The 14,484-nt window shown below is 39.4% G+C and overlaps 1 protein-coding gene across 14 annotated transcripts in view; it reads left to right on the top strand.

The window, feature by feature from the left end:
- FMNL2 (formin like 2) overlaps positions 1–14,484 on the top strand; it is a 312,817-nt gene that overhangs the window by 249,720 nt on the left and 48,613 nt on the right. For all 14 annotated transcript variants that reach the window (XM_045033816.1, XM_045033815.1, XM_045033820.1 and 11 more), the window contains one exon: positions 1,463–1,556. In XM_045033816.1, coding sequence (XP_044889751.1) covers positions 1,463–1,556 — 94 coding nt within the window. The remainder of the gene's footprint in view (positions 1–1,462; positions 1,557–14,484) is intronic.

Consider the following 14,484-nt stretch of genomic DNA (forward strand, 5'->3'; position numbering starts at 1 on the left):
AATTTCGCCAGATCTGGTAGAGAGCATGAGTTTGCCTGGTTGTTAGAACTAGGGCCAGGAGAGCCTCCATACAGACTTAGCTACACCACTTACTGCTGAAAGCTAACTGCAACCACTCTTCCTTGTCTATACTTTACTTGGCAGCCTTTACATATGTAGTTTTTATTACCAGACAAAAAAAAAAAACACACCAAACAAAAATAACTGTGCACGTGGATTGCCTCTTCTACTCCCTTGCCTCTAAAAGCCAGTGCCATATTATTCACATCCCATATTATCCCTAGAAGCCTGTTTTCATCAGTTTATTTTAGTTACTATAATGTGTTTTCCATTTTGGTGAGGGATTCCGCATTTCACAAGTCTTACTCCCTTCACCAGATACCTCTGCATGGACCATATATCGAAACAACTGGTTAATGCCACCAAAAATTCTGGTTTCAAATGAGATCCTTTCTGACATGGAATGAATTGCAAACTGTAAAGTCCTATTTAAACGTTGAATATTATTTCAAACTTCCCCTAATTAATGGTTTTTGCAAATTTACAATTGCTTCCTAAGTTTATTAGGAAATCTGGGTTTTCTTGCTTCTTTGTCCCTGCCAACTATTACAGAGAAGCTGTTATTCATTTTTCTTAAAGTAATTGACATTGTGGATATCAGGCCGGTCTTTATTTAGTGGTTGGCAATAGCTTTTTTCCAGAAAAAAAAAAAAAAATACAGAAGTGATCTTATGAAAAAAACAATGCTCTTCTTGATGTTGTATTTGACAACTTAGACTGTATTGCCAAGGGTTTCTTTCTAAAAATACTTCAGATGGCATTTTATTTTTTTTCTTTAGTCAGAGAAAATATTCTTGTATTAGCACCGCTGTAATCCAGCTCCTTTCAGATCTCCTCCATATAAAGAAGTGGTGACAAAAACTTGCATTGTCACAGGGGATCTTTATGGCGCCATCTGTCAATTAGCAGATTTGAAATAATAGGACATTAATTTCAGTAGATTTTGAATTTGGGAGGCAAATGTTACTTCTCTGGCTCTAAAACCAGAGAAGGTATTTAACCAATGGGTTGTTTTTCTGAATATTCTCAAGTTCCCAATTGTCTTTAGCTTATCAATAAAACTTTTTCAAACATATCATACTGAGTCACCCACTGATAGAAGTGAAAGACTAATCTTCCCAGAATTAATTTTCATTATTGAGTCATTTTAATTCGAATGTTGGGAGTGGGAAACATTCCTTCCAACTTTGGTACCTCAGATAAATCACATACATAGAAGTTAGTAAAAGTTTAAAAATGTACTTTAATATAAATATACCTTAGTAAAAGTTTAAGAAATATACATGAACAAATTATTTTATTATCATAGCCATTTTGGAAGGAAAGGAGAGTTGATTCATCATGTTACTTCACTGATTTTTTTATTTTTTATTTTTTTGCCTGTTTCTTCTCGTTTCGACAGAACAAAAGCCCTTGTCTTAGAACTGTTGGCAGCTGTTTGTCTTGTCAGAGGCGGGCATGAAATCATTTTATCAGCATTTGACAACTTCAAGGAGGTAGGATACTTTGGAGTTCGCTCACACAAACATATTTGGACATCTTTGAACAGAATGATTTACATTTTCTGTGTGTATGTTTTATTATGAGATATAATTGCATATATTAGTTTCAGGTGTACAATATTTGTATATGTTGTGAAATGATCACCACAATAAGTGGTGATCACCATGGTTTACCTTTTTATTTATTTTGGGGCCTACGGGGTAGACTAGTTAATTTTCTAAGACGTCACTGAAGGAGAAGTAGTGAACTTAGTCTAAATATCTTAAATGGATGCATTAAATTTTCTTTGATGTCTCATTTCCAAGAAAAGTTAAAAACTATTTGCAGGATCTATTTCCATTTGGAGAACATGGAAATGCCAGTTTGCAAACAGTTTGCAAACATGTTTTGTTAAACGTCTGTGGTTTTCATTATGGTTGATACTTGAGCACCCACCGTGTACATTTTATGAACTCTTCAATCGTAGCTATTTTCCCCAAATCACATACATTATCATTGCCGTGCTGAATGCCACCAGAAACCTCTCAAATAAATACACTGATTTTAGCAGTTTGTAATCTTAACCAGGTGATCCTTTGCTAGGCAAATGGTAAACCCTGGGTCTTGCATGGTTGAAAATGGAAACTAAACGGGCTACAGAAGAAACAGTTGCACACAGATAATATGATACCAAGGATTGTGGCCCACGGTATCAAGACATCATGACTGAAATAATCACTGGGTGGTAAGAGTGCAGGGTTACATGGCCCCAAAGAGTGCCTGTTGGCTCCCCTTGTATGTGCCTAACATCTGAGGCTACTTTGAGGTGGGATATTACAAAAATAAGTAAAGGCACTTGGAGCTCAGGCTTCAATAAGACTGTCAGCCAAATTGTGGCTTATCCTGGCAGTCCCATTTGATTCCAGATGCTCCTGGATTAGAATCAGATTTAAGAGGGACTTATAGACTCTTGCTCATCTTTTCCTGGGAACCTCTGGAATAAAACCCTGCTAATATTTATTGAAGACCTACTCTATGGCAGGTGCTATGCCTAGGTGCACACATGTAATCACGTGGTTCTGTGAGAATATATGAGACAAGCATTAATGTCTACATGTTCTAGAAGACTAAACTGAAATTCCAAATACATTTTGTTTATCCGTGGTCACATAGCTAGATGAGTGGCAGAGCCAGGACCATGATTTGGTGCTCCTGATTCTGAACTTCTATTTTATTTTATTTTATTTTATTTTATTTTATTTTATTTTATTTTATTTTATTTTATTTTATTTTATTTTATTTTATTTTATTTTATTTTATTTTATTTTATTTATTTTATTTTTTTATTTTTTTATTTTATTTTTTTATATAATTTTAATTTTTTTTTTTTAACGTTTATTTATTTTTGAGACAGAGAGAGACAGAGCATGAACAGGGGAGGGTCAGAGAGAGAGGGAGACACAGAATCCGTAACAGGCTCCAGTGTCTGAGCTGTCAGCACAGAGCCTGACGCGGGGCTCAAACTCGGACCGCGAGATCATGACCTGAGCCAAAGTTGGACGCTTAACCGACTGAGCCACCCAGGCACCCCTGTTTTGACTTAGAATTTTAAAAGCTTTGACCAGAATCTGCCTCATTTCTGTAATTACTTATATAAGTGATGGTGTTTAAGATTGATTCTTCTTGGACAGGCATTTGCATGTTAGAGAAACAATGCCATGAGGGAAGAAAAGGGACAAGAGCCATGTTCTCTGTGTCCTCTTGGCATGCATTAACCTTAAGGAGGTGTCCATGTCAAAAGAGCATCAACCCATTTATCTGTTCAGTCTTAGGGTGAAAAGCATATTTGTATTGATCCTTTTTTGTTTGTTTTTAATGTAATGCCATTGTCAGCCCAGAGTCTTTTAAATTTCTTCCTTTTCTCTTTTCTCCTATTTTATGTGAGGGAATTTATTTTCTCATACATCACAGTTAATAGTGTATTCTTTAATCATTTTGGCAAAAATGTCAGTGGAATCTTCTGGGTTTAGGGAGATGTGGGAGGCAGCTGTTCCTGATCAGGAAAAGTTGTACTTAGGATTTCAGATGCTTGTGCAGATAGGGTTTGGGTGAGAGTAATCTGTATTGAGCTGATCATGGCAGAGAGAGAGGTACCATAGCAGGTACTAGGTAGGATACTAGGGAGTAGGGCCAACAAAAAGTCGTTACCTTCAAGAAGATTGTTTTTAAAGCTTTTTTATCCCTTTTAGTAAGTTGGGATTCCATTCACTTCCTAAAGAAAAATGAAGGGATTTTCCCTGTTTTCACCAGGAGGACTGATGGAAAGTAGTCGTGGGGTTCCACATCAGACATCAGTATCTTGTTTTGCAGATAAAGTAATGTGCAATAGAGAAGCCAGTCCCTTTGGGCTTTGATCATTGTTAAGGCACAGCCAAGCATACTGCTGCAATATGGTACCAGATTCTAAAGGGAAATTTAAAGACCATGTGTCTTAAGAATGTAGCAGGATGTTTTCCCTCTCTCCTTCTTGAGCCAACAAATCCATTCTGTCTTATTTGACCACCACAGATTAATTCAAATGTAAATTAAAGGAAGGTATCTTTTAGCTTTTGATCGACTTTTATGTGTGATTCCTTAAATTTCTCACATTTCAATTGAAACTCACAATCTCAACAAGTTTGTTTTTCTGTGTTTTTGCCAAGAGTTTTGCCACATGTCTGAAGTATGTACTTTAGGAAAAGAGGAGGTGCTTCCAATTTAATGATTGCTGATGGCAGGAAGAATATTAACCCAAGGCCTTGCTTTTCATGGGAGTGGAGGTCCCATGAGTAAGCACATATATCACCTCAATGTATTTGATGATAAATGAATTCTTACTCCAAGCCTGGTTTATGACATCCCTGAAAATGTGAGTGTAAGGTGTACGTAAAGACTAAACCATTCAGTCAACCATGTACTCCTTGAATTCTTTGCTCTTAAAAAAATTTCCCCTAAATAAAAGGAATTAATACATCTGGTTTTGGTGTTGAAACATCTCCTCATGAAAATTTATGGTCCTGAATTGAAGACCAGGGTGAGAACAAGGAGTCATCTCTTTTTCACTTACTGGCTAATTTAGCCATGTGGAGGGATGTATTACCATCTTGTCTGAATCGATACTTTCTTAGTTGCATTGCAATGTATGTTTTTGAACAGTTGGCCTACCCGACAGGGAGAAAAAAATAAAACGTTTCGAAGCAAAGGTTGTTCTGTTGGTATTTGCATTAGTGCAGAGTCTTGTTTGTGTGAACCAGAAACTGACTCTAATGTACAGAAGAAAGGGTTGATTGGAAGGATGTTGAGAAAGGCACAGGGTTGACAAGGAGCCTAGAGAAACAGCCCTGGAAAATGGGCAAGTGTTTCTAAAATGTGGCTAGACTCAGGCTGTGTGCCCTTGAAGCCTAGCCACCATAAACACTTCTTGAGTTTCTCATCATGCTTTTTCTTCTCTCCCAAATACCATGGACCATAGCTAGTGATCTACTAGGCCATAAAACTACACTTATGGGCAGGACATGAACTAGCCCCAACTTTAGAGTTATAAGCACTATTTAATCCAGTTTCCCTTAGGAACCTTGAAGTCTTCTACCTAGACCTTACTCTTTCCAACTTTTCTTAGTCTTCCTACTTTTTTGCATTCTATTCTTTGATAAGTTTGACAAACTGCTTTTAAGAAAGTGTCTCCAAAAGTCTGGCAAAAATGCTCCCATTTGAAATTAGAGGGAAAGATGCTAAGGCCCACAGATTCTGTAATGGAATAGCCTGCTATGATACTAGTAATAAAACTCTTGGAGGGTTTTGAGCTACCAGCTCCCCCAGGCTGCTGGGAGGTGCACCTGGAATTCATCAGGATTCCAGAATGATTATAACTGTGTTCTCATCTGCTTCCAAAATGACAGCATCTGGCTTTAACAAATAAGCCTGAGGCCTGAGTTGGGTTATTAAAGGCCTAACTCCTTCCCACTTCTGCCCTTCTAGTATAGAGAGGTGGAGCCTTGTGAAATGAGTCACTCAAGGCCACCAGTGCTCCAGTGCACAACACTCTTGGCAGTAGCCATTATTTTTTTGGCCTTTTTCTAGAAGGCTTCTTAAGAAAGCTGATGTGGTTTAGCTACCGGGCACTGGAAAGCACTCATGCTACACATTATTAAGTTGATTTAAGAAAGCCTGTCAAGTTTTATTTACAATGGGCCAAATTGGGCAGGAAGGAGAGCAGACATTTTGGTGTGCTTCCAGCATCCTTCTGAGTTTAATCCCGTCTAATCTAACCTCTTGAACATTTGAGGGTATAGGATTATAAATTCAGCACAAGACCATCCGGATAATTCCTTCACTGGTAAAAATTTTCAACTCGGAGGGAAGGGTACTTTGTTCTGTCTCTCAGTGAACTATAAGCAATGTATTTTCTCAGATCTCAAATGGGGAGCTACATTTCTAAAGCATGCATGTATTTCACTGTATGAGACAAGAATTACACTAATCTGATTCACTGAAAGTCTTCTCTGGCCGGTCCATCTTCCAGGGATCAGGAAGCAGAGTCACAGCAATTATTCTTTTGAACTATTTATTAACTGTTACAGTTATTGCTTGTGTATAATAAATTACCCCAAACATAGTCTTATTATGTTCATGGATTCTGTGGATCAGGAAGCCAGGCAGGGATGATTGTCCCAGCTCCATCATGCCCAGGGCCTCATCAGGGAAGATCCCAATGACTAGGGGTAGGAATTCATTTGGAGGCTTCTTCATCAAGTATCTAGCTTCTGGGCTCTGATGACTCAAAGACTGAACTCAGTAGAGCCTGTCATGAGTTCTCCATGTAGAACTCCATGTGGCTGGAGGTTCTTAGAGCATGAGAGCTGGCTTCCAAGAGGAACTGTCCAGGAAGGAACATCTAGAGATCAGGTATTCAAAGAGATAGAAGTTGCAATATGTCTTCTGAGCTAGTGTCAGAGCCATCAGTGTCGTTTCCGCTGCATTCTGTTGATGATAAGTGAGTCACTAAGGCCAACGCAAATGCAAAGGGGAATCAATGATTTTACCTCTTAATGGTGGATTGTGAGGGTCACAGTGCGGGAGAACATGTGGGGTGGGAGAGCCTGCTGTGGTCATCTTTGGAAAATACAGTTCACCTCAGTAACTTCTTAAGAATTACCAACATATCTATAGTTGTTCTTGTGTTTTCTCTTTCTCCTCCTCTCAACCCAATACTTGGTTTCTCCTCAAGACCGAAAGCTTTATAAACTTTTTCACTGGAGTTAGAAAGGGTGGTTATTGCTTCTTTCAAGCGAGTTCACTATGGGCAAATCATATTTTGAGAACCTTTCTAGAGGAGAAAGGAGCCATTTACAGAGGATTTCTGAGTCCCTGGTAATGAACTAGTTATTTCTTTATCATCTATGTCTTTATCATCTCCTAAGGAAGTGAAGGCTGGTCTCCTGTTGATCATTAAGGGATGAGTCATGCTAACTTACTGGAAAAATTTTTCATGAACATTTGAGTGCCCCTTTATGTCAGATACATTGATAAACACTGGCAATAAGAAAATGAGTAAGACATGGGCCCTACACTTAAGGCGTTGAGGGGAAGCATCCCAGTCCAGTTAACAAAACAGAATAAATATTTTTGACAGTTAAACTACTAGACTTTATGAAGGTAAATGTCAGATGCTTTGTAAGAGGAATAACAGCTAACCAAGAGGAGGTGAAGGAAGGACGGCAGATGAGGTGGGAATTCCCAGAGGAGGCTTCCTATTGGAAAGGGTCCCTGAGCTGAATTTAGGATAAGAGTGAACTAGGTATATTAGTTTCTTATCACTGCTGTAATAAATTGCCACAAACATAGTGGCTTATAACAATGCATATTATCCTACAGTTCGGTTGGTCAGATGTGTAAAACGAGTCTATAGAGTGAGGTTCTTCTGGGTAATCCATTTCCTTACCCTTTGCGTTTCTAGAAGCTGCATATGTTCCTTGCCTTGTGGCCTTTTCTGACTCTGATCCTCTGGCCTCCTTCCTTTAGTGACCATTGTGATTATATTGGGTCCACTCAGATAATCCAGGATAATCTCTCCATCTCAAGATCCTTATCTTAATCATACCTGCAGAGTCCCTTGTATATGTAAGGTAAATATTTACAAGTACCAGGGATTAGGACCTGGACATCTTTGTGGAGGACATTATTCAGCCTACCATGCCAGGTAAAGTTGTCCTTTTATACAGAGAAGGTAGCATCCTAACAAAGCTTCAAAGACTATAGTTGCTGTAGTTTGCTGTACTTTCCATTCTTAAAAGGAGCAGGGTGTGGGGAAGACAAAAGGTGGAATATGAAGTTAAGAGCAGATCAGGAAAGACCCCATTGCTTATTCCAGAGCCTTCATATTGCCCTGTAGCCTAAGGAAGCAAGAAACAGTGGTAGGAAATGTGTTCTCCAAACATTTGCTGTTTAGATCTACTCTTTCAGTAAAAAAAAAGAAAAAGAAAAAAAAAAGTTATTCTTTGCTGCATGAGTCCATTGGCAGTGGGCTTAGCATGAGGTCACTTTGACAGAGCAGGGTGTGGTTAGGGTTTGAAATTGGTTTTAGAGATTTTGCCATTCCTATTTCTCATTCCTTGGATCTCTGTTGTATTCATTTACTCCTAATGTCTACAAGACTTTCCTTTGGTGTGGGCCGGGAACGAAAGAACAAAAGTGCAAGAAGGTAGTGGCACCTGGGGACAGAGAGATTATCGTGGTATCTGGGAGCATTTGTAGAAATGCTTTGCTTTTCAACCTTTTCAATTAGACCCTCCCTTCTCTCCACAAGCTCAGTGCATTGTACCCAATAGGGAGCCTCATGTTCTATTTCATTCATTGCAGCCACCTTAAAAAACAAAACAAAACAAAAACACGATATTGCCTCCTTTTTGTCTTTATTCATGTAAAAATGCCGTTTCCAAAATCTGGGCCCTTTGCCGGCTGTAAAATTGTAGGCCTATATGTCCCCTTGGATATTCTGGGAAGATAACAATGAAAGACCTCAGGAAAAAGCCAGTGAGAGCTGCGTGTTACTTTAAGACCTCATAGAATCTGCACCAGGGGCTGGCACAGGTCCCTAAACACAGCACTTTCACTTGAGAAGTGTTTCTTTGACATTTCAAGGTTGTTATGGTTGTAAGGCAGGTATGGATGATAAGAAGTACTCTGCTGCGAGTTGATGAGACAGTTGGAATGAGAAGTCTTACAGCTCTGACAGCATCATCCGCAACTCCTCAAACCATTAGAATGGGGAGCTTTTAGTTCCCGGTCAGGATTTGGTTGCCATTCTGGTATTTACTTCTGCAGAATAATGTTTGAATCTATTTTAGGGACCCCTTGGTTGCTTTTTCCTGTGTGAAAGAACACCTCCCTATTCTTTTTCTCCCTCACTCCACCCTGACTTGTATAAAAAGGAGTTTTTTGTCTTTATCTTGGTATTTAAGTATGCTTGCATACTCTCTATTTGTCCTAGGTGCTTTTAAAAGCACGTTTATATTAAGTGAAAATAGAATTGTTTTAAAATGTCAAATCTGGATTATAGGTTATTTTTAGCGGTCATTAAGTTCAGTGTTAAGCAGTGGCTAAGCCTTCGACCCAGGGCTATATTAACCTTCTTATTAACTAGGCTGCTAGGTTTACATAGAACTGTTAAAATAATTATGAAAGTGCTATGCTAGATATGCCAACCAGGAAAAGGATAAATCATATATATATGTCGTATGTATGTATATATGTGTGTATATATGCATGTGTGTATTATGAGTAACAGCATAAAGATGTATTTATGTAAAGTAACAGGTCCTAAAGGGAAACAAATGAAGGGGTTTGGAGTAGCCTTGATTTTCTGTGTGTGTGTGTGTGTGTGTGTGTGTGTGTGTGTGTGTGTGTGTCCTGTTGCTTGTAGTATTTGGGAAGTAACCTGCCTCATGTGGCTAAATGTCCCTATTGTGTATGGTAGATTTTTCCTTCTAGTAGTGTTTCTTTAATTTTCTAAAATTCTTAAAGTTCTGAACTGTGCATACAGTTTTTTTCCCTATTATAATTTAAACTAGTTGTAAGTTACTGCCATGAGTATGCTTATTGAGCTTGACTTCCTGTGTGAGTCAAGCTCAGATTTCATTTGAAATTTAAATACTTGTAAAACTTGAGCACCTTTTTAAATTTATTTGCGCTCCATAGTTAATACATAAGGGTTTTATTTGGTTGGTTTCTTTTAAACTAATCAACAGTCATCTTCAGAAAGAAAACACGAGCAGAGTTCGTGAATCAATTCCATTTTATTCCGTGTTGCCATTAGCCAAAAGATTGTCAGGTGTACAAAAAAGGCATATACACATATAGAAATAGGAAGACTCCTATTTATTGTTTGCTGAATACCAACAGGCTACGATATATTACTTTAATAGGGTTCACCCTATGAAGTAGGAATAAAGAACAAGAGGTTTAGAGTAAATAGACCTACTGATATACTTTAGTAAATGGCAACTTTGGGGTTTTTATCAGATCCATTGACCTACAAGGCGCAGTCAATCTTACATAACATGTTGTCATCTACCATACACATGTTTATACAACACCCTCAATTTTCTACTACAAAACAAACCTAACTGGAACAGTTATAGATTGAGCAGCTTATTGGAGGGTTTTTAGTTATTAGTAAAATTCAGAACTAACTGGGCTATCTGTATAGGGCCCGAAAAGAGAGGATTGGTCTTGAGCAGCATTGTAAAGGAAGGAAGAGATGTGTTTGGTGGGTGGAGGGAATTCTGGGAACAGAAGGGGAAAACAGCTTTGGTCTGTCCTGGAGTGGGGTAGGTCAGGATAACTGTGCTGCATGGCAAGGAACCACGTCTGACCAGGGTCCATGATACAGAATAAAGCGTGGCAGGACGCAGGCGTGATTCAGCTTCTGAGGAGGGAAGAGCAGAGAGATTTGAAACCTGTGATAGAATCTCGACTGGAAGATAAAGTAGGAAGGAATAGAAAAAGGGAAAGAGAAGCAACTAATAGTTATAAAGCACTTTACTGTTTATAGTGTCTTTATATCTGTTCTCCTTGTGTCTGTGGAAATCTGAGAAGGGCATTTTAAGTAATTCTGATAAATCTTAGAGTACTGATGCTCTGTATGAAGTGTGTGAGAGGGGAGAGGCTGGAGTGTGGAAGGTAAGTAGTTCAGGTATTAAGGGACTGGGCCCTGGATCAAGTTTGTGGCCATGACAATGGATATGAAGCCACAAAATCAGGACAGGATAATCCATTGAATTTGGGGAGACATAAGAGGAGAATAAACATCTATTCAAATTATATACATTTAATTAAGAACAAAGTAGCACAGCCACAATAAACAGATAGCTGGGATTTTTTTTTTTTTTTCCGGAGAAGAAAATAGGCTTTGATTTTTATTAAATTCATTCATGCTCAGAAGAGACCGGCACAGGGCACAAAAGACAGTCAGGAGAGTTAGAATATACCTGGTGGGTCTGGTATCTTGTGGTGCAAGTTCCTGCTTCAGATGACAGGTTAGTCACATGGTCTCTGTCCCTTCCAATTCTACAGTTTCATATTTCTATATAAAATCTGGTTTGCACATGCCTATGTGTGTAGTATGTATTATGCATATATGTTCAAATGGTTCCATCTGAGAAAGGTTAAGTGCTTCTTGTATTACAGATATGAAAACAAAGTACCCAGATAATGAAATGTTTGGTACAAAAATTTACAAGCAAGAACAGATGTAACAGGTCTAAGGGCGGTTGGTAGGACTGAAACAAGCTTAAAATAAAAATAGAGCACTGTGATTTTAGACTATATTGGATTGTTAGTCCCTTGGAAATGGCCGGAAAGGGCTGCATCGGTTTCTACACCCAAGTGTCATTAAAAAAATCTGCAGTGTGTCAAAGAAACTTGCTGCTTCCCTATCCAGAAAGTGAACTGGATGTACTAGAGGTACATGGTACCTGCCGCTCATAAGGGCCTGTCTGTGAAAGCATCGCTTTCTTGGGCAGTGTTTGGAAGACTGAGCTTCTGAGCCATGATTCAGACTTTTCATTTACTGGCTCCTCCCTCACACCCAGACTCTGTTCTGCTCACTGTAGTCCTGCAGCCATTCCTCCACCTTAGTGGTGCATGTGGCTCCTGCCTAGTTCTTTCATTCTTTGTATCAATCTGCCAAGGATGTATAGTCCTGCTTAGTTTTCATTCACAACAATTGTCTCAAACACAACTCAGAAGAAAATGGCTCCGTGGTTCCTGACTGTGGTCCAACAACCACTGTCAGTCACCCTTCATCATCAAGTTGAGCTCTCTGACGGAATTTTCCCCCCAGCTCTGCGTCACTGGAGAGTGGAAATGGCCAATTACAGTAACATGAGCTATAGCCCTGTTTTGTTTCAGCAGTATGGTTTTGGCCGTGGAAAATGAGAGCTCCTTCCCCGCAAGTGTACCAGCAACACGTGTGGTATCCCGGGTTTACTGGTATACCGCTAAGAACAGCACCGAATTTGCCATTTTGAAGTATTTTCCAGGAATTAGGTGTAAAACTAGGAAGTAGTGTTTTCTGTGCAGTAGTTACCAAGGGCATGTTTAGTGCGTTGTTAAAAGATAATCATCTTTTTGTTGCTTGCGTATGTGTCCTTTATTGTTTGATATTTTAGTGTATCATGTGTTCTAGGGCAAATCTGTTTACTTGGGTAGATTCACTGAGTTTGATTGTCCCAGAACTTTGGGGAATGCATGCCCTACAGACCATGTGGGAGAGAACGGTTTCATCTCTCTCATATTCTTGCTCAGAATTCAGCGCTCACTTGGCTTTGGGAGAAGAATATCTAGCTTTGTAATGAGCCTCCATGCTACAGAGGTAGGCACATCCCAGAGACAACGGAGAATGGTCGGGATCCACTGCTCTCTAACCTGTCTAATGCCAGGGATTGTACTTGTCCTTGTGTAACATAAGAACTAAAGACTTCTTCTTTTTTTTTTATCTTTTTCTACCTTGTAAACTGGTGGAAGGTTTCTTGCTGTCTAGGGAAATCTGCCCTGTCTGAAAGATGTGACTTCATCTTTGTGGAGACATGGCAGATGTCCTAGTCCTTTGTATGGTGTGATGGACTCCCCGACAATCTTGTAAGACATTTTACTATTAGAAACCCATTCATTTGCTTCTGCAGGTTTTGGGTTTTGAGAATTCATCATCTTTGTAGAAATAAAGAAGCTATTCTCTAGTAGTATAATTTAGTACTTAAACTTTTGGCCTCACAACCTCTTTTTACATTAAAAAAATTTTTTATGTTTTTTTTAATTTTTGAGAGAGAGAAAGCAAGCAGGGAAGGGCGGAGAGAGAGGGAGACACAGAATCCAAAGCAGGCTCCAGGCTCTGAGCAGTCAGCACAGAGCCTAACATGGGGCTCGAACCCATGAACTGTGAGATCATGACCTGAGCCGAAGTCGGACACTTAACCAACTGAGCCACCCAGGCGCCCACCCCCTCCAAAGTTTTTTTTAAAGTTTGAGCAATCTCTATATTCAGTTCAATGTGGGGCTTGAACTCACAATTCTGGGATCAAGAGTCACATGCTCTTCTAACTGAACCAGCTAGGCATCCCAACATTCTTAAAAATTATGAAGGATCCCCCAATTTTTTCTTTATGCAGGTTATGTATTGGCATTTACCCCATTAGAAAGGAAAGGAAAATTTTGATACTTATTCATTAAAAAGGACATGATAGAGGGGCGCCTGGGTGGCTCAGTTGATTAAGCATCTGACTCTTGATTTTTGCTCAGATCATGATCTCAGTTTGTGAGTTTGAGCCCCACATGGGGCTCTGTACTGACAGAGTGGTACCTGTTTGGGATTCTCTGTCTCTCCCTCCCTTTGCCCTTTCCCTGCTCATGCTCTCTCTCTCTCTCTCCCTCTCTAACTATCTCTATCTCTCCAAATAAATAAATAAAAACAAGAAAAAATAACATAATAGACTTATTACATGTTAATGTTATTAAAAAAATCTGTTTTTCAAAATTAAAAAAAAAAAAATCAATGACAGGGGCACCTGGGTGGCTCAATCAGTTAAATGTCTGACTGGCTCAGGTCATGATCTTGCAGTTTGTGAGTTCGAGCCCTGCGTTGGACTGCGTGCTGACAGCTCATTGCCTGGAGCCTGCTTCGGATTCTGTGTCTCCCTTGCTCTCTGCCCCTCCCTAACTTCTGCTCTGTCTCTGTGTCTACATTAAAAAAATTTTTTTTTAAATCCATGTCAGTAGTGGCTGTTTTAGTCATCTTGGGCTCCCATAACAAAATATCATACACTGAATGACTTAAACAACAGAAATGCATTTCCTCACAGTTAGGGAGATTGAAAGTCCTCATGCCAACATGGTTGGATTCTGGGGGGTCCTTGTCTGGCTTACAGATGGCTGCTTTCTTGCTGTATCCTCATATGGTCTTCCCTAGGTGTGTGTGTGTGTGTGTGTGTGTGTGTGTGTGTGTGTGTGTGTGTGTGTGTGTGTGTACGTACGTACACAGGTCTCTTTCTTTTCTCCTAAGGCCATCAATGTCATTGGATTAGGGACTCACCCTTATGACCTCATTTAACCTTACCTGCTATAAGCCCTATTTCCAAATACAGTTGAATTGAGGGTAGGACTTTGATATATGACTTGTGGAGACACAGTTTAGCACAGTCCAGTCCATAATAGTGCCATTACTTTAAATTTTTATACATCTTTTTAAAAAAATTTTTTTTAAATGTTTATTTTTGAGAGAGAGAGTGAGCGAGCAGGGGAAGGGGTAGAGACAGAGGGAGACACAGAATCCAAAGCAGCTCCAGGATCTGAACTGTCAGCCCAGAGCCCAATCCAGGGCTCAAACCCACAGATTGTGAGATCATGACC

Source organism: Felis catus, chromosome C1 (genome assembly GCF_018350175.1).
Source record: "Felis catus isolate Fca126 chromosome C1, F.catus_Fca126_mat1.0, whole genome shotgun sequence".
Classification (NCBI taxonomy): domain Eukaryota; kingdom Metazoa; phylum Chordata; class Mammalia; order Carnivora; family Felidae; genus Felis; species Felis catus.